Source organism: Crotalus tigris, unplaced genomic scaffold (assembly GCF_016545835.1).
Source record: "Crotalus tigris isolate CLP2741 ecotype Arizona unplaced genomic scaffold, ASM1654583v1 scf7180000017716.2861928, whole genome shotgun sequence".
Classification (NCBI taxonomy): domain Eukaryota; kingdom Metazoa; phylum Chordata; class Lepidosauria; order Squamata; family Viperidae; genus Crotalus; species Crotalus tigris.
In genome coordinates, this window is record NW_024096587.1 from 430591 (window position 1) to 454147 (window position 23557).

The window sequence follows — 23557 nt, forward strand, 5'->3', positions numbered from 1 at the left end:
AATTCTTGGGGACTTCCTAGACAAGTGCCTGCAATTTTCTTGGCACAATTTTTTAAAAGTTCTTTGCCATTACCTCCTTCCTACAACTGAGAGAAAGTAATTGGCCCAAGGTCACCCAGCTAGCTTTGTGCCTAAGCTTTAGGCAATTTTATAAATCTAAAGCTACTTAATCATCTACTGCTGCTATGAATAAGTTTTCAACTCATTGTTTAAATGAACATCTGACAGTATCACTTATGTTCAATGCCATGCAGCTTCGATCCCAGAATAATTATATTTTCTCACCACATCTCAGTTTGCTTTTCCCTCTCCTCAATCTTTATTTATTGTGCTATACACTTACAATTGTAACTACTGTCCTAAAAGCATGCACCCTGGTCTCTGAAATCCTTGGTAGAGGAAGCAATAATGCCAACTACTACATGAAATGAATATGGTATGGAGAGAATTTGGGTATGTTAATAATGTTTTATCTTCTTCTTACATAGCAAACACGGACAGATTTCTCCTGGGATGGCATTAATGTGAGTATATCCAGTATGCTACATGAGTCAATCTGTCTATGTGAGAGTCTTGCTTCAGGTGGGTCTTTAGGAACCCACCATTAGGGACCCATCTTGCTTTTAGTAAATTCTGGGTCATACCTTAGATCAGGGGTCTTCAAACTTGGCCCTTTTATGACTTGTGGACTTTAACTCCCAGAATTCCTCAGCCAGGCACGCTGGCTGAGAAATTCTGGGAGTTGAAGTCCACAAGTTATAAAAGGGCCAAGTTTGAGGACCCCTACCTTAGATTGAACATTTTTCTGCTTCTATCCAATTTATCTAGAAAAAACAAATAATTGATCTGAATACCAGCTCAACACACTGAAAATATGTGTGTTTCAAGATCAAATTCCAATTAACTGAACATTTTGTCCATGATCCCACATCACTCCCTGGAACAGATCTCCTCAGCAGCAGACAACCTGATCTGTGAGTGGGTGGGTATTCAAAATGTGCTCTTAAAGTAGATGTATATTTGAATGACTACTTTGCTAGCTGTTTTGAATATGCCTGTCTGGATTCAAGGACATAAGTTAATTTTAATTTATTTTGCAAGCATTTTTATAAGATATTATCATTATCATTTGCAAGTATAATCAAAAAACATCTATTTTAATGACTCAACTATTTTTTTATTCTAGCAGTTTAAAATAATACAGACTTTATCTAAATTATTCCAACTTTCCTAGTTTTGTAAACTGTGTATAAATGTATACATAAATACAAACACATACAATTCTGTAAAAGCAGGATACAAAAATCACATTTCAAACTGTTCATTATAAAGTACAAATGCCATTAAAGAAGTTAGGTCCTGTAGTCTTTTTTAAAAAAAAACAAACACAAGTTTTATTAGTTTTTTCATTTTACAAACCAGTGCTTAAGAATCACCTGGTGGCAGGGCAATAAGTTGTCCAAAAACAAAGTCATACTCATGAAGTTCAGATTAAATCATTAAAAAAAAGTTAAAAAAAAGAATCCCTCTCTATTCCCTCTAGTAATATATTATATTCAAGTTAATGTATTTCAATACAAATAAGTCAGTCAAAACAATCATCAATAAGATTTCATCTGAATAAATCCAAATCCTATAGTAAGCTTTACTAGTTCAATTGCTATATTCCATATTGCTAATATAAATACATAATTAGCACTTCGGATGTCTCTCCATTCCCTTTTTCATTAACACAATCAATATTCATTTATTAATATCATTCCTTTTTTTTTCTTAATCAGTACCATTTCATCTAAATAAATCCAAATCCTGTATTAAGTTTTACTATTTCAGTTACTATCTTCCATATTGCTAATCTAAATACATAATTAACACTTCAGGTGTCTTCCCATTCCCTTTTTCCTTAACATAATCAATAAACATTTATTAATATCATTTCTTCTTTTTTCTTATTCTTCTTGCATTATAAAATAGCTATCATTTCTAATAAGAAAAATATTAATTCAAAGAAAAAAAGAAAGAAAAAAACAAAGACAAAAGAAAAAAATACCTTTCTATTTTTACTATACTTTATAATCTATCACTCCCTCAATATCTGTGTCAAACTCCTTTAACCTCCTCCCAAAATTACTATATCCACAACAAACATGTTAATATATAGACGAACGTCTTCTTATTAAATTCAAACCTTTAATTAATTTTTATTCAATCTAACATCTTATTTAACTGTCTTAAGCCATAAATCAATCCATATCTAGTAAGCCTTTTAAATCCAATATATAGAGCTTTAACTCACACTCTTAAATCTTATTCTAGCTTTCTTTTTATGCCAGGCAGGTTTCCATAACACCACCTCTATATCAATGAACAAGTCACTTTTTATTCCTTGTAGTATCCTTTGAGTCAAACAAAAACGTCTCCTTTTCTGTTTTAAAGACCTAGCTCCTTTGTAAATAATCCCTTGTTGTTTTAAAGAGTCAAGTCTCCACATTTGAAACTGTTGAATAACAGGCTCAGTTATGTCCAACTTTGTAGTTAATAATTGCTTATCCAAGCTGCCATAGTTCTCAGTTAGTTGAGCTTGTCTGTTCATTTCTGTTGGTTTTAAAGTTGTAAGTGATTTAATTACAGTCCTTTTTAGTTCCTCAGAGATCTCATCAGCATGCATATAAAGTAAAGAAGAATCTTCTTTAATTTTAGTTGATTCCGCTTCTGTTGTTTTTTGGCCTATAAAATACTCAGATGTAGTCTGGGGTCAATTTGTGAATTCAGAGCAAAATTTCTGTTTTTTATTGCCATAGTACACTCTTTTATTTAGAAATGTATTTGGTCAGTAGCTTCATAAAGCTTTTCCAGTATAAGTTTATAGTCAAGTTGAACATTAGGTTTCTCCATTTCAAAAATAATTAGAAACAATCTATATCTTTAGTAGAGACTGTGTTCAAAGAACATTTAATCAGTATCCACCCCCACAAATACAGCTGTTGAATTTCTTTGTCTTTTCCTTTTTATGGTAATCTGAAGGTCAAAGCCAGTCTCACCATCAGAAAAAGAGACAGTGCAATTTTAACTTTTTCCACAAGGTGTCCTCAGTAAAATATAAAATCTCCTCCCAGACATCAGAAATATCATTAACAAGATCAGAAAACACAGAGAAAATGAGAATTCTTCAGATATAAACAAAGTCCAATAGTAGATTCAATATTCAATATTAAAAAAAAATTTCTAAGACCCCAGAGTGAATAAAAAAAATTAAAATAGAGAAAAAAAGTCACTTTAAATTAATTCAATCCATAAGCTTCTTTTTCCCACACTCATCAACGCCGCCTTCTCAGAGCAGGGAAATGATTTCAAAGGTGCTTTTTACAGGCACAAAAAAAAGGAGAACCAAGAGGGGGAAAGAAAAAAGTTTCATCCAGTACAGCCACGGTGGTTCCTGTGCTTAGATGTTCTTCTGACTTCTGGTTACAGCGGCAAGGTGAACAGCCATTTTACTGGCCGGTGTTTCCACCATTGGCCCAAAGGAACAGTCTCAGGCTGTGGAAGAAGCTGCTGCTCTCCCACGGATGACGAGGACCTCCTAAACAGTAGCCGCCCCTCCAGGGCAGCTTTTCGACCCAATTAAGGGTTTACCGGCAACAGAGAACCAGCTGGTGAAGAGAGCAGTCTCTTCGCACAGCTGTGAGCACCACGATCCAGAACCGGAAGTCCAGGTCCTGTAATCTTCATCACCCAAAAACTAAATATCCAGAAAAGAAAACTCATTTAGATTATCTACAATCTACAGTTTTAGACTGGAACTCAAAATCATTACATAAATCTAATTCTGTGTTAACCACAATATGCTGCACTTGGACAACCAAACTTGATAAAAAAAGACTACAGAAATTGCTTTGCCGAGAGTCTATCACAAGAATACCCCCAAGACAAATTATCTAAAAGAAAAAAACTCTTCACAATAGGGAAAAAAAGCAAATATATTCATTCTGTATATCTATAAAGTATACAGTTAGCATTCTGTACATTCTTTAAGGAATAACACTTTTAATAACTATCTCATATCTTCTACTAAGGAGAGATTGTAATTAAATGGGAATTATCCATTTAATTTTATCACTAACTGTCATATAAATTGCTTAGATCAACCAATAATGAGCTCCTCAAAGGCATACAATAATATGCAGATCATGGCTAAATATAGATTTCTATTCTTCAATGCTCTGAATACAATTTTTATTAGGTGGCCAATGACTTGTAGCCCATTTTCTGCAGACAAGTATCAAGTACGTAGGACATACTAGGAGTAACTTACAATATATGTGCATAATACTGCCATTTTTACTTTAAGGTAAAGTAGCTACAAGGCCTCAAACCAACACTGTTCTTCATCTACTTTCTTTCTGGTGCTTGGGTTTTCTGTGCCCTACACAATACCATTTGCAATAAATAGCAAATTCAGGAAAAATGGCTAATCTAGTGTATGTATGGGGAGGGGATTTTCAGTAAGAAGGGAGAGGCAGCTCAGGAGTATGGATTCTTATAGCTTATATGGATAATATGGAAGGAAAATTAACTGACACATCTGTGGTTTTGAAGGATCTGTACCCAATTTCAGCAAGGCTACAATTCCTGTATATTTTTTCTTCTTTTCATTTTGTGACTACAGCATGTTCCTCAACAATAATGTTGAGTGTTTCCTTTGTGCAGCATTCAAAGATGAGAAGCAGGGGCAGAAAAAAAGTAATAAGACATGAGGTATGCTATATTGCATGCTGTAGAGCAGAAGTGGTGACTTCTGTGCAGAATTCCAGGAATCTAGTCTTTCCTTTATCATTCTGGCTTCTATATTGAACCAAAATAAGACAGCAGCTGGGTAAATCTTCACTTTGAAAAACACTTTCTGGCCTTATCCACACTGTATTATCTGAATCCAGATAACAATAATCCACTCTTATTCTTCTCTACCCACTTAGACTATCAATTTACAACATTATACAGCTATCGCTGTGACATACTGTAAGCCTGTCTAAATTTATAATCTGCTGCCACAGTGATGCTGTATTATGTTAGAAGTTGTTATGTTATGGGAGCTTTACATACACAACAGGCTTACCTTGAGTTTTATTTATTTTCAGCCTTTTAACCTTCTCATATAATATATCATAAATTGCTGGCAAAACACATGCCAGCCAGATACCAAATGTAACTTTAGCTTATTAGAGCTGATGTAAAACTAATACTTGCCTTAGAAACTTTTTTACCTGTCAAAGCGTCATGTAAGATTTCTGCAGTCACTGTTGTTTTTTCTTCTTTCTTCCTTCTATTTTAGATTTATATTTCTTGTTTTCTTAGAAACTCAGATCAGAATACCTTCTGCTCCTTTCCTCTATTTCATGTTTTATTTCTTGGTATGACTTGTTTTCAGCTATCCATGGAAGATACAACCTCAATTCTTCCCAAACTGAAACGAAACTCAAATGCCTATGGGATTGGAGCTCTGGCTAAGTCATCTCTATCTGGTGAGGATCTCAAACCTGAGAATCTGAAATTCTTGTACTTCTTACTAACCTGGGTTTTATCCACTTTTTGTCCTAACTTCAAATCTTTATGAAACAACGGGGGTAAAAAGAAACATTTGTCTCGGAATTGGTTCGTTACTCCTTCGCATTTCTATGTTGGAGGAGGTGGGTGTTGTTGAGTACATAACAAGAATCTGCTATTGTCTGAGGTAAAAATAAAAAACGGACAACATTATTACTTTTCTCATATTCCAGAACAAGGTCTATTTTACTAATGCAAAAAAAAAAAAAAAAATCTCCCCCCCCCACTACAATAAAGAGTTCATGTGTGTGGAGTGATGTATCCTTTCTTCTCTTGACATTCAATTGGTAATGCTTTTCTAAGGCTTCATGCTTTATTACCACATACATAGTTTTTATTATTTTGATGCTGTGATTTTTGCCTTTTATTGGTATTTACTATTTCATTATCTATGTATTTATTCCATGTGATTTTATTATATAAGAAGCCTTGGGGAGTATTCTGTCATTAAAAGCATTTTAAATAATAGAATTGGCTATTCAACTCACTCATAGTAGAGAAAAAGGAAAGAATTATACCAAAGATTCACAGAATTAAAGAAGTTCTATAAATCTGTTTAAAGCTTTTGAAAACCTTAGTCATAACTAGGAAAAGAAACAAGTGCCAGAATTAATTAACATTAATCTTTCATGGTTGAAAACATTCTGAAAATAGACAAATCTGTTTTTATTAACAATCAATACATTACAATCAGTACATTTAATTTTTGATGAATGAACATTAAATTATGTAATTTCATATTGTTGCCTACTATAATTACTATAAATTTTTTGATTTGTAGGTAGAAAAATTGTCCCATAAAGAGCAAAGGTTGGGGAATAGACAGCTAAAATCAACACTGTCTTTTGAAAGAGTATTAATAACAATTAAGATATTTCTTTATGTAATACATAGATCAGTTTTGTTGTACGTCTCATTAAAGTCTGCAGCTGCCATTAGGCAATGTCAATGACCCTCTTTTCAAGTGTTTTAGGATCAAACTAGATACACATGTAAGTTCATCACTTTCTCTCTCCTGCTCTGCTGCAGCCAAAGACCCACTCCAGATCTGCTCTTGTGTGCATCAGGAGAAAAGCTACCATAAGTACCAATGCAAAATTTCTCTCTGCAGGCATAGAGCAAATTTATAAAATACATGAATTGGGTGAGGATAGAAGACTATTTCTAGGAGAGCCATGAGTGTTAATTCCTGAGCTCTGCAGTCCTGATTTTGCTCCCCACAGCATTTTTTTTTAAAGAAAGCATATTGCTTATGCACATTTATTATCATATTTTGTTGGCTGTTTATAATTCATTATACATATTGTTATATTGTGGCTCCAATTAGCCTCTTGCTGTTGAGCCCAGATTCTCCTCTGCAATGACAAATAATTGTATTGTTCAGATAAAAAGATGGCAAAGCAATTCAGTTTTGGAGTTCCATGGCGCTTTTTTTTTTTAACCTTTATGGGGAGTCTCCGGTAACAGTAGAGCTATTATGTTGGGACAGGAAGAGAGAACAAAGTAGACTTGTCCTAGGTTGCCATGACAGATTGCTCTGGTGCTGTATAATAGCCCCTCTTTATTTTATTAACATCTGGCGCCTTAGGAATATCCCGCAGCATGAAGGATCACGTTACCAAGCCCACTGCCATGGGGCAGGGTCGTGTTGCACACATGATTGAGTGGCAGGGCTGGGGCAGGGCTGGCAGCAACCAACAGCAGCAACATACTCATGAGACAGTACGCAAGGATGCAGATGCTTACTCTGACCTGAGTGATGGAGAAAAAGAGGCCCGATTCCTTGCAGGTATGCAACCACTTCTCTGTATGCAAATAGCTCTAGGTAGAAAAAGAGGAGGAGGATAAATGGGATACAGAATAATTCTTCTAAATTTATTATGATTCCTTTCACATTCAGCCAGATGTTTAGACTGGATTTGGCATTGTTGCCCATCTGTTGAGTCCTTCCCAAAGACCTGGATTAGGCAGTTGTTATTATTACATTAGAATCAAAATTCAAATCTATTTATTTGGAATATTGCATAGATGGATTGAGACTATTCAGATACTGGCTATAACAATTTCTGATCTGTTCCTCTTACATTTGAAGAAGTGTGAAAATAATCCAAGCGTTATCTTAGAGGAGATATGCTTATTCTGGAGTGGATCTGGATCCCTTCAAATCTCTCAATATAAATAAGATTCACTGTCTTATTACCCTGGTTCAAATAAAACAAATAAAGATTTCAATTGAAAACGTCTCTATGCTGAATTACTTTTCCCCCCTCAAATATTATAGATTGTATTTCTGACTCCAACATCATATATACTTTTACTATACAACTCCTATTCCATATTTTTAGCAACTTCCAAACTTTGCTAATGCTTTAAAGGTGGGATTTATTCCTGTGCCATTGACTATGTATTTATATGCATGAGACAGCCATTCTGATACAAGATTGTCCATTCAAAATATAAAATTTCAGGATTCAGATTGGAATTTGGAGACAGGATATTGGTCAGGATATTGGACAATGAGACAGTGAAAAGAAAGACAGTGAAGCACCAGATGTCTTTGGCTATTGGCAGGTGGAAGAAAGGAACGACGTTGACTCTTTTCTGTCTTTTGGTAATTTAGGGGTGATGCAACAGTTTGCTATCTCAGAAGCCACTCTGATGGCCTGGTCTTCCATGGATGGTGAGGATGTAAGTGTCAATTCCAACCAGGAAAACCAAGCTGGCAACTACAATGAAAACTATCAAGAGATGATGGAGAATCCAGGTGAATATTTATTTTCTCTTTAGGCTTCCAGGAGATGGACATAGAGATATAGGGAGACAAGTAATCTTCTTTTCATGAAACAATTAGAGAAGGTGAAAGCTATACTGATTGGGACAAGCATACCAGTCTTAGTTGTTTGTTATAAACTTTCTGTTTATTTTGAGCAATATATTGGATAAACACCAAGCAGGAAAATTCTGGTTTTAAATGTTTTATCAGCAGCGAACACATTAAATAATGTTAAGAAAGCTGCTGTCAGCCTTAAATCCCTAATAATGGCTGCTGTTAGAAGGTTATTGTAACCAGTATTCAGTTAATATTATCTAAATCATGGAACGCTTTAAGGCACAGCTTGTATTCTGTATTATATTATTTCCTCTACTTTCATTATTTGTCGCCAACACCACCTGGGAGGTCTCTGTGCCTCAAGCTTTGTAGAATTTAGGTCAAACTTGTGTCTAGACCAGGGATAGGCAACCTTGGCTCTTTTATGACTCGTGGACTTCAACTCCCAGAATTCCCGAGCCAGCTAAGCTGGCTCAGGAATTCTGGGAATTGAAGTCCACGAGTTATAAAAGAGCCAAGGTTGACTACCCCTGGTCTAGACCATGTTGCTTCAGAATACAAATAGGGGCTGATGCAACTCAATGGATGTCCTTCGGACTGGCTTAAAATCCTTCACAGTAGCAAGCTGGGAAGTTACTAAACCTAGCCTTCTGACATACTAATTGTCAACAAGCAGATGCTATTTATTTGAAGAAGATCATTTGGGATGGTGAACCCTTCTACTGGAAGTAAGGTAGAGCTATTCCATATTAAGCAGGCATGCTTACATTCCAGTCAACATATGTTCAGTTTGTATATGTATACATATAGTTAGTTGATATGTACATTCATAATGTTCAAGAAATTTGCAAATATGTGTTTACATTTAAATACATATATTAATTATCCACATTTAACAAATATGTCCATAAAGAGATTTCTGGGGGATAGCTAAAATATCCTTTTGCATTCCTTTTTTCCCCAGGACAAACAGGTGGAACATTGTAACCATTATTAATTATTTATTTGTTGCTGAAGAAATAAATAATTAGAAAATAGTACAAAAAGAAGTTTTTGAATCTTGAATCTTTAACTTATTTTAAAGGCACAACCAAATCTCATAATATCACTCCTATCATATTACACAAAAAGAAATTCTAACTTATTCCCCGAGAACTGTGCGTGACTTTGCTCTCTTGAAAATTGCTAGTTCAAGCTAAACCATTATAAAATATGAACTATATTGCTTTTAAAAATTTTATCTATACCCCCAAAGTGCTCCAGTAATCAAGTAAATAAAAATGCTGTGAAAACAAAAAAGAACCTTCTGTGAATAGTTTAATAAAGGTGGTTAAAGCGAAGGAGGTAAGAGGAATATTTTGAATAAAAGTAGCATTATCTTAGAATAAAACAAAAAATAGGATAGGATGGGACCCAGGAATGTACACCTTTAGTCAGTTTATAGGCCTTATGTAGCATAAGTAGCATTAGAGAGTGCTTGCACTTAAAGCAGTATATAAGTATCATAAATAAATAAATAAATAAATAAATATGAAGACTTCTACCACAAAGCAGATGAGCCCACTTTTAATATCTTTTCTTGCTTCTATTCATCCTTTTTATTTTATTGTTTTTTTACATTTTATTTTTCATTCATTCATTTATTTATATATTAAGTTTTATTTAACCCTATCAAGAGACTCTCAGAGGGTCACTGTCATGCTATAGGTAGTCCTTGACTTACAACCATTTGTTTAACAACCATTGTGATGGTGCTAAGAAAAGGGTAGTTATGACCCATCCTTACTTACAATTGTCACAGAATCCCAGTGTTCATGTGTTCAGAATTCAGTTACTTGGCAGCAGGCATGTATTTTTTTTTATTTTTTTTTATTGTTATTATTTATTTTTTGTTTTTTGAGTTGCCCTTTTTATTAGTTTATAATATAAAAATACAGAAACGAATAATAGGAAAAAGGGAAGGGAAATGCGTAGAAAAGAAGGGAAAAAGAAAGAGAAGGCGTTGACTTCTGACTCCCTTTGGTACAGTAGAATAAGATAATAACATCAAATTTCAACTTTTTACTTTTCCATGATAGTATAAACTAGCCATTTCTATAACAACAAATCTATCTAATCAGTAAAACCAAAATCAAAGTTTCAAAGTAGAAACAAAAGTAATTGCTTTTTTTCTTTTATCAAAGCAGTCAATTTATCCATCTCTGGTAACTCCCATCAACTTTTGCAGCCATTCGTCCATTGTGGGGATCGAAGTGTCCTTCCATTTTTGCGCATAAAGTAATCTTGCTGCTGCCAACATATATAACATCAGAGTTCCAATTTTTTTTCCAAATCTTTTCCATTAAACCCAAAAGAAAAGTTTCTAGTTTTACCTTTATATTCACTTTAAGAATCTTCTGTATTAGAATATGAATCCTACTCCAATATTTCTTTGCTTTATCACATGACCACCATAAATGATAAAAAGTCCCTTCTTTACATTTGCATTTCCAATATTCATTTGAAGTATCTTTGTATATGCTTGATAGCTTATCTTGTGTTAAATACCAATGATACATCATCTTATAAAATTTTTCTTTTAAATTGTAATTTAGTGTAAATTTTAAACTTTTTGTCTACATATTCTCCCATTGTTCAAACTTTACATTATATCCAAAATTCCTTGCCCACTGAATCATACAATGCTTTACATATTCACTTTCCAAATTCAAATACAATAATGCTTTATAAATCTTAGCAATAATATATTCATCATTACCAATTCATTTTTAACAAAGTCAAACCCATAACTCTTTTTGTCTCATTTAAATCTTTATTTCAATTGTAAATATGTAAACCAATGGCAGACACTTCTTTCTGATTCCAGCCCTTCCTTAGACTTGAGGGTAGGATGACCAAAATTAAAAGAAATTATTTTACAATAAGTTCCACCAGTCCAGTTTTGCCACCATTTCTTTTTTGAAAAAAAGCTTTCTGAGGGGACACCCAAATGGGCATGCTCCATAGAAAATCTTATTTTATATTTATTCCAAACTCTTAGAATGGCACATCTAACAAAGTGGTTGTTAAAAATCAACATTTACTTAACCTTGTCATACCATAAATAACTATGCCATCCAAACATTAATTCATGACCTTCTAAATCAAGTAGCCTCTTATTCTGGAGGTTCACCCACTCTTTTAGCCAGCTCAAACAACAGGCATCGAAATACAGTTTCAAATTTAGTAAACCCAAACTCCCTCTTTCCTTAACATCTTACAGTAGTTTACATCTAATTCCTGGTTTTTTTCCCTTGTCATATAAACTTTGAAATATTCATCTGCCATTGTTTAAATGGAGTATCGGTTGCAAGTATTGGTAAAGTCTGAAACAAAAAAAAAAACAGGCATGCATTTATGATGGTGGCACCATCTGGGGTCATGTGATTGCCGTTTCTGCCCATCCCGGGGGTCTTCTAACAAGCAAAGTAAGGTGGTGAAGATGGATCCCTTAATCCCTTGCAGCAAAAAAGATTGCAAAATCAAACACATACTGAATGACCTCATTGCTTAGCCATGGAAGTTCAGTCATAGGTCAAAAACTATCTGAATTAAAATGCCCATATAATACATAGTAAATAAAAAAAACCATAAACCCATAAAAACATAAAACAAAAATCGTAGAAAGAATAAACAAAAAGCAAAGAAAAAAACTGTCATTTAAGTATCAAAGACCCTTATAAACCATTGTTTTTCAAATAATTTTTTAAAAATCTGATAAAGAGCTGATCAAATTTCAGGGGCAAAGAATTTTAGTAATAGCTAAACTAATTCCTCCCCTATCCCAGCAAAGTGTAGTGGCTCCTTTATCAGCAGAGGGTGAAATGATATCAAGAAACTAAATAGATGGAATGGCAAGTGAAAGCGAAGTTACTGAAATACACTGTTCAAAAACAGCTTTTTGAAATAGCAAAAGGTGTTTTTCTTATTTTGGTGGGGAGGCTTGTAGAAAACATAAATGGCAAAGTAAAATGGCAAAGTAAGTACCAGTTTTGCCACAAAAATTCTTTTTTTTTAAAAAAAAAAAAAACCTGCCTCCTCTTTGATAGTCAGATCTGTTTCCTGTCTTAGATCTTTTAGTCTTGTTTCAGATCACTGAAAAAAAGTGTCTGAAAACATTCTCAGCAGCTCCCTGTAGCACAAAATCCAAGCATCTACTGTACATCTCATAGATATCTAACATAAATATGTATTCTCAATCCATATTCACTTTATCTGTACATTGGATTAATAAAAATGGTATAAATCATGAACGCATCTTCACAGCTGTGAGATTCCAAGAGTCTTAACAGCTGTGTAATTTTAAGTTACGTTCATTGTAAATGGTGTCCTCTCACAACCTCCCCAGGGAACTGCTAAGCAAGCTTGCCTTCCTGCCACAAAAATCTTGTTGCTTGTGCCTTTCCTATGTCTTCTTCACTTCTGCCTTTCACCTCTCTCTTGGTTTTTATTGTTCTCTTTCTACCTTCTGTACAGAACACCTGGCCCAGGTGCAGTATGACAGCTGGCCTCACTCTTACGTCTCACAAGGCATGTACTGCCTGGGTTCATCTGATGCTTGGGAAGCCAGTGATCAGTCCCTCATTGCGTCCCCAGCTGCTGGCTCTTACCTCGGCCAGAACTTTGAGGAGTGCCAGTCTAACCTGCAGGAAAGTGTTTTAATCCAGAACAACCTTATCCAGCAGCACCAACTGTTGCAAATGCAACAGCAGCAACAGCAGCTACAACAACAGCAACAGCTACAACAACACCAGCAAGTGCAACAGGCTGTGTTGCAAAATACTGGACTTGCAGAGGTATGGCCAGCTCAGACAACTCCTAGCGGTGAGGATAGCCCTGGTAACGGGGGTAATGCTGAATCCAGCACTCTCGTGGGAGTTCACGCAGAAGAGGAAGGGAACCCCGTGCTGGAGAAAGCACCCCTGTTGAACAAGAAACCTTCTCCAGAAGAGGACGATGTTGTATGCCGGGATCTGGAGTCTCTTTCACCCAGAGAGGAGGCAGAGCCTGCTGCCCTTAGCCGCAAAGTTTCTGATGTTACATCATCTGGAGTTCAGTCCTTTGATGAGGAAGAAGGTGAAACCAATAACTAATGCTGGCTGTTGAAAAACCTTTGACAATATGCATGGGAAACACGGGTGGGGAAACTGTCAGGGAAGCCCCTCTCCAGCCCCTCAGTTCCTCCTATCTCAATTCCCCAGGCTCCCCCAGTTCCCCACAGCACACTTGTTTATCCTTAGATTTATGGAAAGGTAAGCCAAGGACCAAAGTGCTGGGCGTTGCTCACTCCCCCTCCCCTCCTGCACACGTTAGGCTGAACCTTTAGGACTTACTGCCCAGAAAGCTCAGGGAATGCAAGATAGTAGCCTCATGTGCACATTGCAAACAGTGGGAACAAGTTATGCTGGTTATCAAGAGTGGTTTTGTGAGGCTGGTTCGATTAACACAGCCTCTTGAGAAAACGCTGCTTCGCTCTGCCTCTTGGAACCTGGTGGAACAATGATAGGGAGAGAGGGATGCTTCTTAGATAACTTTGCAACAAAAGAAGTCAGGCCTCATCAAGAATTCTACTTATGGAAGTGAGGTGCTATTTGGAGAGAAGCTTTCACTCGAGGCCTAGAGGACCATGAAGTGGAGGGCATGGATCCAGACTGTGGGACTTTAGGGGTAGTGACTATTCCGTGATAAAACTGAGGTACTCTTGAGTCTAGTTCAAACCTCATTCTTCAGCACGTGTGCATGCATTGCCGCTGAAAGTCTCTTTATGCACCCACCCTCTGTTAACTTTGCCTTTCTGGGGCCTGGAGAGAGTTTTCCCCCTCTATTTATTACTGAGCACTGCATGTAGGGTAGGGAAAAGGGAGCAGGGGTCATCTGTCTATCTTATAATTTATGCAGACCTGAAGTTCAGTCTTTCCATTGTATGAAGGGAAGACAAGACAAAGAAACAAAAGCAAACACATACCACAACTTAACTATTGACTTAGTTTTCGTCTATTTTTCTCCCAAATGTTTACGTTGTAACAGTTTTTTGGCCATCAGAGGGAATGGCCTAGTGCCATCTAGTGAAAGGTAATACTCCTTTCCTAGGCTTGCAAGTTCTTCTGAAAAGATTGCAAAATTGAAAGTGGGCCAAGAGTAATTCTCTACTGTTTGCATTAATTTTCCCGGTAGGATTTTTTGTTCTGTTGAGAAATATTTGTAATGCCTAGCTCAGTCAAAAGTAAGAAAATACTAGGCGGCACATTCTTCCCATTTTTATTTGATAAAGGGATTTTTGGGGGGAGTGAATGCTAAGTCTTGTGGCCCATAGAGTTTGATCTCAAGTTATCTCTTTTTCTCAATTATTGGTTTGTCTTGGCAGACAAATGGAAATTAGCATTATGAAATCTAGTTTTTAATACTGTGTTCTTTCACCATTGTTTGTCAGAAACAAACTATGGAAGAAAATAATAATATAAAAAAATGGCCAGAATCAATAAAAGAAAATTGTGGTCATCATTAAAGTGGCAGAAATAAGGACACTGCCATAAAAGGTGACCCAACATTGTGTGGTGAGAAGACACCACACATTTTCTCTGCATTTTCTCTGCTCTTTTCCTCCTCTATGCCTGCACCATTCATTCTATTTACCTGAAATTTCAATGTAGCTTGCAACTAGTTCGTTTTCTCTGGGTCTGCTAGCTACAAAATTGAAGAGTAAATTGCACAGCAACGCTTTGCTTACTCAGATCTTACCCCCTTTGTGTAGAGAAAGGGGAAGAACATTGGGTTCAAAAGCTTTGCATCCAGATGTCATCAGTAAAAGGGAGCTGAAGTGCCCCCACCCTTTTCATGAAGAATTGAGGGGAACTCCGTGTATTTCGACAACCAAGAAACTCTGTCTTCCCCTTCACTGCACCTTCTTTCAGGACATTTCCATCATACGGACAAATAGTCAGGCAAAAATAATCAAAGCAAATGCATGAAAGAAAAGCCTTTTGGCATCCTTCTTTTCCTTGTCTCTGTTTCCTTACTCTTCCTGGCTCCTTGGGTTGGGGAGACTGCTCAACCTCTGAGCCTTTGGGAGCCCACCTCTCTTTTAAAATATGTTTACATGCTACAGTGCCAACCTCTGAAGGCTAAGAGGGTTGGATACAGAACTTCGCTGGATATGAGGACAACACCTCATGTTCTTGCATTTTTTTTTTTCTTAAATTGCTGCATTCTGGCTTTCAGTCAGTTTTGGGGGATTCTCCCAGCAATGATGAAGAACCATGAAGAGTGCGGAGTGCGCATCTCTGCAAACCAAGAACGATTGAAACTCCAACATCATCAAGCCTTCAGGATAACCAAGAAAGCTTTGAGATGTTTCCAGTATTGTGATGGGGGAGGGCGGAGATTCAGGCAGCCTGATTCTCCTTTCCTCCAAACCATTTTGCTCCATGTGCCTATCCAGGACCAGGACTAAACCTGGATGTTTACGGTAAATTTGTTTCTGTGTAAATGTATCCTGCTTTCATCTTGGCGCTCACTGACCTTGATAATAAGTGGCTCATCTTGTTTAGATACCTTATTTTATTGTCTGTCGTTTTTTTTTAAAGGAAAATGTAAGCAACATGCATTTAATAATGCCACATATCACAAATGTTTGAGAGATTTATATTTTTCTCAGTCTGAGAGATGCCAGAGAGGATCATATTGCATGGAATTCAGTAAAGAAACAACAAGAGAAAGCTAATTTTGTGTTTGAAGAACTGGGGATATGACTGAACAATGTGTACAGTGGAATAGAGAATCACAACTGTATTGTAGATTTCTAGAACTATCATTGGAAAGTTCTACCAAACAAAGATAACCATATTTTCATTTAAATTGTACAATTCTTGGGGAGGATTTATAAATAAATAGAATTGTTCAGGATATGAAACTCCATTTACCTTCCTCTCCCTCCACCCCCTGCAAAAGGATCTTGCCTTTTAAAATACCTTTCCTGTTGTTCCCTTTGTTTAAGTGTACTGATGTCTCTGCTCTTAGCCAGGTACATCAGCAGAGAAAAAGTTATACTTGGCCCCAGATGAGAAAAAATCCTTCAGCTTCAGTTATCCGTTCTGTAGCATTCCAAATCCAGAAAGATTGCAGCTCTCATTTTATTGGACAAAATAATACAGAATGGCTGTATTGCTCTAGTCATACAATAAAATAGTTTTGTGTGATACCTTCAAAACTAACAACAAATGTTGCGCTCTCAGCTGCTAAACAGAGTCAGGTCAGGTTCACTGACCTGAATGGAAACAGCTCAAAGTGATTCCTGATATAAATGCATTAGTACCAGCTAACTGAAAAGCAAATATTATTATCAAAAGATGGGACAGCCAATGCCAGGGCAGCTCTGCAGTTCTGCAGCTCTGAACATACTGTAGTTAGAAAGCTTCAATTAGGAAAGTTGGGGATATTTAAAAAAAAAAAAATTCAAGAAGAAAACAGGCAGATAGCATAGCATACTGCACCTTCTTTTAACCACTTTGTAGGCAAGTTTATTTCTGGGCTTAGAGCCTGACTGAGAAAAAAACAAACCAGGAAGGATCATTGGGAAAAAAGGGCAGTTGAGAGAGGGTTACAGCCCCCTGCTTCTGTCTGCTGTCTTAGTTCTCCAACTCCACTGCCTTATTGTTATTTATCAGCAACCTGTGTCTGAAGAACTAAGAAATTTCCTGACAGTTAGAACAATTAACCAGAAGCTGTGAATGCTCCAACAGTGGAAGTTTTTAAGAAGAGACTGGACAGCCATGTCTGAAATGGTATAGGGTTTCCTGCCTGAGCAGGGGGTTGGACTAGATGACCTTCAAGTACCTTCCAACTTATTATTATTATTATTACCTCAGCTCTAAATGGAATTCTACCACCGAATGCTAAGGGGGGGGGAAAGCCTTTTTAGTCTATGAGGGCTGCATTTATTAACTCTCACTGATTTCACATGTTCAGAAATTTCTTATTTGTTACATGCATCATATTTGAAATATGCATGCCTTTCTTTTTTATTTGCTTGGTTTCTTCTTTAAAACATGAAAGCAAAACGAAACCATGCAATGCAGATACACTGTGTAGCTTTTTATTTTGAATGTCTCTGAAATGATAGGCAGTGAATTCCTGAGTGAAGAATATTGGAGGGGATATGTAGATTTGTGCTCATGTAGCAGATGCCTGGAGAGTTATGCCAAGGTTGAGGAATGTATCCCTCTTCAGAAGTTATGAACCTGAAATATTCAATGTCCTCACCACTGCTCCTACCACAGAAGAATTCTGGGAGTTACACTTTGATCCATATATAGAGACTTTAGGTTCCTCATTCCTGGCTTATATACATGAATAATGACAACCATCTTATAGAAGGTTATTCATGAAACCATTAGGAATATCTAATCTTTTTTTAACAAGTAAGATCTGGCCTTGGATTTCCTTGATATACTTTTTTTTTGGGGGGGGGAAAGCCTTGAAGCCATTTTTAACCCTCTGTTGCCACTTCCTGTTCCTTTGCATGAATGCAGCAGTACAATCATAGTTAGCAAATAGTGTAGTTGGTACTATTCACTAAATAATTCACTTTGGTGTAATATTGCAATGTTGATGTTGTGGCATGAATGCTAACAAGGTCTCTTCCAAGATATTTGAGCAGTTTTACAGAAGTATTTTGAACAGGTGACCAAGGGATTGCCAAAGAGTCCTGGAGGAAGCATTCCATAAATGTGTGTCCCTTGCTTGTCCTTCCCTCTGAGCCTTAACTCCCTCTCCTTATTCATTTCTTAACTGCTAGAAGACCTGAAAGATGGCATCACAACACTGGGAAGCATAGTGACAAGCTCTATTTGCTGGCAGCTTGCTCAAGATGGAAGCGAATTAACCAGGAATGAAAGAAAACAAAATGTCCTTGAACTTTGAAGGCCAATTAAGTCCTCCATTTTCCCCCTTAATTTAGTTCAGCAATTGTTAGAAAGATTTTCTTAAGTGAGAAAGCCACTTAAATCATTTCTAACAGAATTATTCCATTGATAAAGGGAAACCAACAAGTTTTGTGAGGGAAGAAATAGCTGTAGGAACTATTTTTGAGCAAATCAGCAGCTCCTGAGGAAAGACTTTTTAAAAATAAAATTCAAAGCTTTGCAACTGCATTTTAAAAAAATGAATGTTAATCAGATACTTTATGTGCCTCCTGTATCATGCCTAGCCAGTGCCTAAAGGTCTTACATGCATCATTCATGTTTTTCAATTTCTCACCTGAGCTAATATGGATAACTAACTGTTCCATCCTGCTTTTTTCTCCTTGAATGAAACATCTAGGTATATATGAAAATCATTAGGGTGTAATATGAAAATAGGATTTTTCTAGAAAAGGCAACCAGATATAAATTGTGTCTTGCTTAAATATTAATATATTGCTTTCCAAGACATTATTATAGTGGGTTACATGGTTAATAGTTACATATATTAACACCTACGCATTTAAAATGTCACGGAAGTGAGATGGGTGGCTATATAAATTTAATACATAAATAATAGTGAAGTGGAAAACAGCAAAGCAGAGAGAAGAACTATATTAGAGAAATTAAACTGACATGTTCTGAGGAGAATGTTCCTGTGCCTAGTCAAGTGTTTTTCAGCTGTATTGGATTTCAGCTTCCATCATCCACAGCCAACTTACCCACCTCCTTTTAGGAACACGTTTTTGGCAATAAGACCTATTGGTGCTTGTTAAGATAGGCTTGCTTAGAAAGTCTGGGTGTGAGAGAGGGCTTTGCTTTGTGTCACTCCAGGCCGTAAAGGAAGGCATTCATGAAGAGCAATATTTTTGTATGTTTCAGAGGAGTTCAGAAGTAAAATTATCAACCTTTTGAAGCCGCCTTAATTCCCTGCCACCCAAATCAGTCTATCTTCCCTTTAAAAAAAAAAAAAAAGTCTTAAGAGGCAAAGGAGACATTTTATCCTCTTCAGCACCCTCCCAATGGGCTCTGAAAATGTCAGCCCCATTCCACGGTGACCTCATGCCCACAACCTTGGGCAGGACAGAAGCATAGTGTGGCCCTCTGGCCACCATTATTCTTGCTCTTGGATTTCTCTAGTTCCCTGGGCAGTTAAAGCAAAATATAATTTTCAGGTCAGACCAATAAATTAGGAAGTGAGTTGGTTGTTGTGAAAACATTTTCAAAGTTTCAGCTTGGTTATGTTGAAATCACAAATAAGCATTTGTTTTGATTATTTTTTTCCTACGTTCCTGCATACAGCCTTGAAATGCAGAGGATTGTAAGAAGCAATGCTTTTTCTCCCTTAGGTAGGCCTAAAACAGTGACATCCAGAGGATGAGGGTGGTCAAAAAACTCAAGATGGCGATCATGACCGCGATATTGAAGTTCTGTCCCTTTGTACATGTGTGCGATATACAAGTGGCTGGGCTTCAATCACATGGTCATTATTAACATCTTGACTTTTTTGACACATACCATCCCCACGATGGACTCCCCTGCTTAAAATCTGCCTGTTTTGAACTACTTTGCTGTTCCATTGCTGATGAATTGTTTCTTAATCCATTTGCATTTCTCCATTTAAGTAATCTATTTATTCATATATGCAACATATGGCCTCCCTTTCCTTCAAGGCTCATGGTAGTGGACATAGCACCCAAACTCTGTGAGATAGGGGGGACTGAGAGAAAGCGACCAGACCAAGTCATCCCCATGAGCTTCTATGACAAATGCCAGCCTGGAACTTGATCCTGTAGCACCTTAACCATTACACTACCCTGGCTTTAAATCAGTCCAGACAATGGAAGATAATTCTTACATAAGACAGGAATAAAACAAGAGAAATTGGGGCTCTGCAAACAACTATGATCCATCTATTTATATTATGCATTAAATTATTCTGTAAAAACTGATTGAGAAGATGGCTAGTGATTTAATTTATTACTACTTTGGATATTTCAAAGAGAATTAAGTCATTCTCTTAATCATATTTCACTTAAAAATGTTGTAGCCATCTAGCAAATAAAGAAAATGGCACATAGATGCAGATAATGTAACTGCAGATAGACTTATATTGTTTTTGAAAGTCACTAAATTAGCTCTGATGCCAGGGATTTTGCTTACTTCACTGTAGCCCCTAGTGACAAGTCATTATCTCTCTGTATTTACTTGTTGCTCATAAGAAGAGAGAGAGAGAGAAATGAAGGGATTAACTCTGGAACAAACTCTTACACAAACATTTGCTTTATTTTATATATACAGTATATAAAATTCTGATGCCTCACCTTGGGCAGCAAAATATATTCAGTAGGTTCTGCTGAATTTTGTCTTCCTGTGACTGAGCTTTTCAAGAATCAAGATAATTGGGAGACGAAATAATCGAAGCAGTGGTAGAAAAGCTGCATTTGCTCTGCTGGTTGCTACTTTTTCATTTTAAACCATCCCCATTTTGTTTTGTGGGTGATGCTGTCAAGTGTATTCAGGTCTCTGGCCTGGATTTCACTATATAGTAAAGCTGTATCTCTAGATGGTACCATTTTTGATTGCCAGAGGTGAGGGGAGCCTAGGTTTCAATGCTTCTGTATGCAAAGATAATTCTCAGCAGTTGGTAGAGCGGGTGATCAGGGGTAAGATATTCCGAGCCAGGTTTCCATATAATGTTCACTTTCTGTGCACAAATGATTATCTGAATGGAGGAGTATTATAATCATGGGAAACCAAGTTATAATCTGAAACTTGCATATTCACATTGAGAGGCTTACGGTATAGTGAAGCAAGCAGAAAAAGTATTTTAAATAAATTCATAGTTTATTTTAAGTAATTCAGTTCCCCCCACTACCACCACCACATTTTTTACTCCAGGCATAGCTGTAGTGTATTTCTTTAGACATTTCAATACTATACAAACTTCAGTATGGCACTTTTGTTTCCTTTTTTCTTAAAGATGTCCGAATTTTGTTCCAAAATCTGTATGGGCAATTATAAGTTTGGATGTTAATTTACTGTTATTTCTAGGAACTGTAAAATGTTGTCTGGGAGACAAAAATCATTTTTGAATATAGTACCATATTTTTAAAAAATATTTCTCCAGTTCATTTGGTGCTGTGTATGAAGTGGTGTACCTATCCTCTAAGCTAGAAAATGAGCCTCAAAAATAATTTTTCAATTAGAAGGGACTTTTTTAAAAAAGAAAGAAAGAAAAGAAAAGCTCTTCATAAGCTTAAGAGCAGAACACAGGACAATAAATACAGGAGCTACATAAAAGAGAAGAAATAGTGGGCTAGTGTAATTGAAGCATGTTTAAAGAAACCAAAGGTTTGGGGCTTTTTTTTTAAAAAAAGATTAAACTGGTTATGGTTAGCTGCAGGGAAGGTTATAAAGAGAGACCAGTCTTAAGACTTTTCACAATTCTGAATTTCTGAAGAAGGGAGGGAAAAAACTAGTTTTCTTTCCATCTTTAAAAGATGGGACTAATTGAGAACAGTGACTTTCCAGGAAAGGAATGGGAGGAAAAGCAGAAGTGGGTTTACAAAAATAACCCTCTCACCTCCTTCAGTCCTGGGGCACTTGAGCAGGAAAAAAAAAACCAGATTTGCCTTTGGTCTTCCAACTCCAAAACATCTTTGCTTAAACCTTTTTCTTTTTCTTTTGGTTGGCTATTCTGTGCATGTTTTTGATAATGTGACTTATGAGAATATATATTCTCTCTCTCTCTCTCAATATATATATACATATATCTTTTGTGCACGCATACACATATGTGTGCCTGTGTGTAACTATATCTATAGGTATAAAAATTATATGGCGTTTCATGCCTGGTTATGGTTAATAGCCATTGAGGAAAAGAGAGCGTTGCCTGCAAGGGCATGTAAGAACCTCATCAAGTTAATGTTATTAAACAGCACGTGGTTTTGCCATTGTGGTTGGTGGAAGTGTGTTTTATTTCTATTGGGAAGTGCCTCCAAATGGATTGTGCAATCTGTTAGATTCTGTCTGCTAAGTATCATGGTATGAACAGATAAAGCATACATTCTTCTCTATTCAAAAGTAGCCCTCACAGTAGGTATGTGGCACACACTTCAATGGAAGAATATGCAAATATTGCTGTAAATGTAGAGTTATTGAAAATTGCAGCTGTGACTCAGATCCTTCTCCTCCTCCATAAACTGTATAGCAAGTGATTTCAATTTTTTTCCAGAGCAAGGAAGTTGGCTGGAACTCCTGATCAAAAGACAAAGCTCCAGTGATGGAAAAACTGGATGCATTTGTGTTGGCTTCTTTTTTTACCCCAAGTTTCTCATAGAATTCCATCATATTTCAAGGATTCCATGGAACATAGTTTGAAAAAACCAGGCTTAGACTTCAAGTTACTTCAAGTCATGATTAACAGCAAACCTCCATTAGCCATTCTGACCAAGAAAACAGATCTATAATTCAGTGCATTTGCTGCTGTGCAGTGGCTTAGTGAAAGCCACCATAACCTGTGATAAATTTTACTGCTTTTTAATGGAGGGAGTCAAAATGAAATAGAAATATAGTTGCCATTTGTAGCAATATTTATGTTTATAGAAATAATCTTGTTTCAATCCTTCCAGTGTAACTATGCATTAGTTACAAAGAGTTGGATGAGTGTCCTTAGCCAAGTGAATATATTTTTTTTTAAGTATGGTAAGACTTAATGTTTGTCATTTAATTTTAAATATACTTATTCCATAGAAGGGAAGGAGGTGAAGAGAAAAACAAGCAATTACTGTAGGCAATCTCTCCTATGCCTAAGTACAGAAGAGAAAGATTGGAGAGAAAGGGATTACATAAGCAGGCACACAATGGGAGATACACCAGACAGTTAGCACTGCACAGCACACCATGGTTGCTGATTCCAGCTCATTGCTTTTGTTGTGGATTCTCCATTGTGTGCCTGCTTACTCTTCCTCTCCAATTAATGTAAATATAGACATTAATTATTTTCTTACGATTTATCCCAGCACTGGGATGAACATTCAAAGGGCAGGGGATTAGAAAAAGGAAAGAACAGTTGTGGTCACAAGATTTCCAACTTAGTGACTACTTCACTTAACAACACAGCTGCTGG

The 23557-nt window shown here is 36.4% G+C and overlaps 1 protein-coding gene across 7 annotated transcripts in view; it reads left to right on the forward strand.

The window, feature by feature from the left end:
• FAM131B (family with sequence similarity 131 member B) overlaps positions 1-23557 on the forward strand; it is an 82847-nt gene that overhangs the window by 50028 nt on the left and 9262 nt on the right. For 3 of the 7 annotated variants that reach the window (XR_005556170.1, XR_005556169.1, XM_039338683.1), the window contains exons 3-7: positions 489-524; positions 5426-5514; positions 7176-7390; positions 8222-8365; positions 12947-13546. Coding sequence is in view for 5 of the 7 variants with exons in the window: in XM_039338683.1 (XP_039194617.1) it covers positions 489-524; positions 5426-5514; positions 7176-7390; positions 8222-8365; positions 12947-13546 (1084 nt within the window). In the remaining 2 variants the exon portion in view is untranslated. Of the gene's footprint in view, positions 1-488; positions 525-5425; positions 5520-7175; positions 7391-8221; positions 8366-12946; positions 22385-23557 lie in introns of those variants that run through there. The other 4 variants (XM_039338685.1, XM_039338681.1, XM_039338686.1 and 1 more) reach the window with 2 other exon arrangements.